We start from the raw sequence: 4803 nt of genomic DNA on the forward strand, positions 1-4803 counted from the left end.
TCTTAATGGCGGCCGCCATCAAAAGACAAGCGTGTCTCTTGCATACCAAGTGGCTTCTGCGTGTATTTTTTTTTCAGCTGCTTACCTGCTGTCCCACCACTATCTCAGTCCCCTGTTAGAGCACCCCTCGTACTAAAGGCTTAAATACACGTTCAAAAAAATCGTCAAAATTTTGCATCAAAATTTTGACATAAAGAATTTGATGTAAAATTTGATCGTGTGTAGGACGTTTTGATGTCTACACACGATCAAATTTTGCACCAAAATTTTGATGCAAAATTTTGACGATTTTTTTGAACGTGTATGGGCCCCTTTAAACACACATACATACACACACTTTTCGTGTATTTTTTTTTTCCTTTTTTTTTTTAAGTACTGCATCATTCTCTTTTTATGATAGTTTTATCATCGGTTTCCTTTTGGCGTTTTCCCACCTTATTAGCAAATGCAGTTAAAGGTTCCTCTCGTCAGTGCGTATCTCCTGAAGGTCCTTATCAGCGTGGACTGCTTCGGTGAGTGGCTATTTATTTCAGAGCTTGTTTTTCCGTGGTTTTCACGACATTCTTCCCTCTCAAATAGTCGACTTTTTGCCTCATCAGCACTTAACCCTACGGGATTACTACCGATAAGTAGCGCGTTATCTTTGTCTGCCACAACCTGTTTGTTTTGACTAAGCATCTCTTAAGGATAAAGGCGCTGTTCATGATAATCATCCGTCTTATTTATTCTGTTTTTGCAATGGAAATCAATTTAGAGAATATTTGTATTGGTTCAATTGGATTTATTCATACATATTCACATTCTTGTTCATGTTAGGCCAAATGAAATATTTCCCACTAGAGAAAAGACTATCCAAATAAAAGGCTTCATATATCAATACTCAACGTAGTTGGTCATAAAGACTGCATCATCAGAAAATAACTTATGCCAAGTGCTTTTATGGTTATAAACAAATAAAGAATTTTTATGAGTGACGAAAGGATTTTCATGGCGAGACCAATCATTCGAAAGATATACAGGAGGCATTTTATCAAGCCAAAGGTATGCCTTTCAAGAGACACTTATTTGATCTTCCATTGATTTCACGGAGAACTGATCTGTATCTTACTGTCACAGCATTCACCAAAGCGCTTTGGCCTGATGTCATTGATAAAGTCATTGAGTAGAATCAAATGAATACAATGACACCGACTGCGCAAAGGATGTCATGAATAGTCCCTGAGGTGGATATAGCCTGAACTTTTATGAATATGCATCGACTTGGCGGATAACGACGCCATTAGAGTTAGAATGGAGCAGGTAAAGTTTTCGTTCCGTAAGTCAACCGAACTATCAATACTTCATGCCAGCTAACAGTAGTCAGGTTCATTAGTGATTAGGCTTAATAATCCATCACTTTAAAACCGCACCAATCTCTTTTTTTACTTTCTTATCTCTCCCATACCAATCAATTTTTATTGTCGTAGCATTATCTTTTCAAGCTTCTATGCCTAAAATTTCCAAAGAAAAAAGGAGAATAATAGCTAGATCCCTTTCAGAAAAAAAATCTATTAAATAAAATGAGTGAATGACTTGCACTGAAGTACTTTCCCACTTGAATTCCTTAAAGTTTCGTTGACGTGTTTCAGTGACACATTAACTTCCCGAAGAAACAAAATCTTAATGCAAATTATGATGTACACCACAACATTCCGTCGAATAGCTCCGTACTGCGAGATTGTCGAATAATAAGTCAATATTTGTTAGTTACAGTAATTCGTAGATTTTATTCAACATCTGCGTCCCCTTATTCTTTTGGTAAAATTCATTTCTCACTCGGTTTTGTCTTCATCAAATTACTTTTGATGATTCTAAAATTGATAACACCCAATGTTATGTTTGAAGAGGTAAAATTATACATAAATGATTTTCAATTATATGTTTCACCATGCACAACAGAGCTCTCTCTCTCTCTCTCTCTCTCTCTCTCTCTCTCTCTCTCTCTCTCTCTCTCTCTCTCTCTCTCTCTCTCTCTCTCTCATTTATGGGAATTGACGAGTTTTTCAAATAAGGCCATTTCTGTCCGATTTGCATAAACTGGAGCCGTTTGGGTTGTCAGAATGGGTAAATAATGAATGATTTATCACTGAAGGTGATGTTTCGACACGATAGAAAAATAATGGCTGTCTGTCATCTGCCAAATTTAGGAAAAATCATAATAAGCGTCGTAAAACGATTGAAAAACTCGAAAAGGAGACATTGAACGGGACAATGGCTACTAATTTACATGTTTTCTTTGGCGATCCACTTTTGTTGATAAGATATTGCTGGCTTATGAGATTATTTGGCCATTAGCAACAGCGATACTTTTGCCAGTTCCATCAGTAACAGCAAGAGAGGTGGTAATTCTATTAGTAATAGTGGGGCGGTGGCATTTTCGTTAGTAACAGAAAGAGTAGAGCACAGTCAAATTAGTGGTAGTCCCATTAGTTACAGCAAGACATGTGGTACTCCTTAAGCAACAACAAGACATGTGGTACTCCTTTAGTTACAGCAAGACATGTGGTACTCCTTTAGTTACAACAAGACGTGGTACTCCTTTAGAAACAGCAAGACATGTGGTACTCCTTTAGTTACAGCAAGACATGTGGTACTCCTTTAGTTACAGCAAGACATGTGGTACTCTTTTAGTTACAGCAAGACATGTGGTACTCTTTTAGTTACAACAAGACGTGGTACTCCTTTAGAAACAGCAAGACATGTGGTACTCCTTTAGTTACAGCAAGACATGTGGTACTCTTTTAGTTACAGCAAGACATGTGGTACTCCTTTAGTTACAGCAAGACATATGGTTCTCCTTTAGTACTGAGATTACCAAACAATTTTTCTTCGCCCATGGGGTTAACTAATGCAATGTAATTGTTCAGTGGCTACTTTCCTCTTGGTAAGGGTAGAATAGACTCTTTAGCTATGGTAAGCAGCTCTTCTAGGAGAAGGACACTCCAAAATCAAACCATCGTTCTCTAGTCTTATGTAGTACCATAACCTCTGTACCTTGATCTTCCATTGTCTTGGGTTAGATTTCTCTTGCTTGAGGGTATAATCGGGCACACTATTCTTTCTAATGTCTCTTCCTCTTGTTTTGTTAAAGTTTGTATAGTTTATATAGGAAATAGTTATTTTAATGTTACTTTTCTTTAAATATTTTATTTTTCCTTGTTTCCTTTCCTCATTGGGCTATTTCCCTGTTGGGGCCCCTGGGCTTATAGCATCCTGCTTTTCCAACTAGGGCTGTAGCTTAGCAAGTAATAATAATAATAATAATAGCAAGAGTTAGGCAGTCCCATGAGTAACAGCAAGAGTTGAGGCAGTCCCATGAGTAACAGCAAGAGTTGAGGCAGTCCCATGAGTAACAGCAAGAGTTGAGGCAGTCCCATGAGTAACAGCAAGAGTTGAGGCAGTCCCATGAGTAACAGCAAGAGTTGAGGCAGTCCCATGAGTAACAGCAAGAGTTGAGGCAGTCCCATGAGTAACAGCAAGAGTTGAGGCAGTCCCATGAGTAACAGTAAGAGTTGAGGCAGTCCCATGAGTAACAGCAAGAGTTGAGGCAGTCCCATGAGTAACAGCAAGAGTTGAGGCAGTCCCATGAGTAACAGCAAGAGTTGAGGCAGTCCCATGAGTAACAGCAAGAGTTGAGGCAGTTCCATGAGTAACAGCAAGAGTTAGGCAGTCCCATGAGTAACAGCAAGAGTTGAGGCAGTCCCATGAGTAACAGCAAGAGTTGAGGCAGTCCCATGAGTAACAGCAAGAGTTGAGGCAGTCCCATGAGTAACAACAAGAGTTGAGGCAGTCCCATGAGTAACAGCAAGAGTTGAGGCAGTCCCATGAGTAACAGCAAGAGTTGAGGCAGTCCCATGAGTAACAGCAAGAGTTGAGGCAGTCCCATGAGTAACAGCAAGAGTTGGGGCAGTCCCATGAGTAACAGCAAGAGTTGGGGCAGTCCCATGAGTAACAGCAAGAGTTGAGGCAGTCCCATGAGTAACAGCAAGAGTTGAGGCAGTCCCATGAGTAACAGCAAGAGTTGAGGCAGTCCCATGAGTAACAGTAAGAGTTGAGGCAGTCCCATGAGTAACAGCAAGAGTTGAGGCAGTTCCATGAGTAACAGCAAGAGTTAGGCAGTCCCATGAGTAACAGCAAGAGTTGAGGCAGTCCCATGAGTAACAGCAAGAGTTAGGCAGTCCCATGAGTAACAGCAAGAGTTGAGGCAGTTCCATGAGTAACAGCAAGAGTTAGGCAGTCCCATGAGTAACAGCAAGAGTTGAGGCAGTCCCATGAGTAACAGCAAGAGTTGGGGCAGTCCCATGAGTAACAGCAAGAGTTGGAGCAGTCCCATGAGTAACAGCATCAATTAGAGCAAGCAAACTTGGCCCCGTAACGAAAAGGAATAGGATGACAGATTGAAAGCGTCAGTAGATTAGTCCCCTGAAAATCCCAGTTAAATTTTAGGACACCATGGCGCTAAATATGATGGAAAGCCGATTGGCAATTCAAGATTTCATTGTTGATTTTTAGTTTTAAAGATGGTCTTCGAAAGCAGAACTTCAAATCACCATGAGGATCAATACTACACAGTATTCTAGAGGTTTTATTCCAGCTGTGACCAATTTGTGGAATGATCTTCCTGATTAGGTAGTTGAATCAGTGGAACATCAGAAGTTCAAACTTACAGCGAATGTTTTTATGTTGAACAGGCTGACATAATTCTTTTTATAGTTTATTTATGAAAGATCTATTCTAATGTTACTGTTCTTAAAATATTTTAAT

General features: G+C 39.7%; 1 protein-coding gene across 1 annotated transcript; it reads right to left on the bottom strand.

The window, feature by feature from the left end:
• Positions 1 to 3701: 3701 nt before the first annotated feature.
• On the bottom strand, positions 3702 to 4253 carry LOC137619951 (mucin-22-like). The gene has a single exon (XM_068350233.1). It carries the CDS (start codon positions 4251 to 4253, stop codon positions 3702 to 3704), a length of 552 nt encoding a protein of 183 aa, XP_068206334.1.
• Positions 4254 to 4803: the final 550 nt, after the last annotated feature.

The sequence above is a fragment of the Palaemon carinicauda genome, chromosome 26 (assembly GCF_036898095.1).
Source record: "Palaemon carinicauda isolate YSFRI2023 chromosome 26, ASM3689809v2, whole genome shotgun sequence".
NCBI classification, from domain to species: Eukaryota; Metazoa; Arthropoda; class Malacostraca; order Decapoda; family Palaemonidae; genus Palaemon; species Palaemon carinicauda.

What these genes read in the sequence shown, in the direction of transcription:
- LOC137619951 (XM_068350233.1), bottom strand. Translation starts at nt 4,253, where the DNA reads ATGGAACTGCCTCAACTCTTGCTGTTACTCATGGGACTGCCTAACTCT.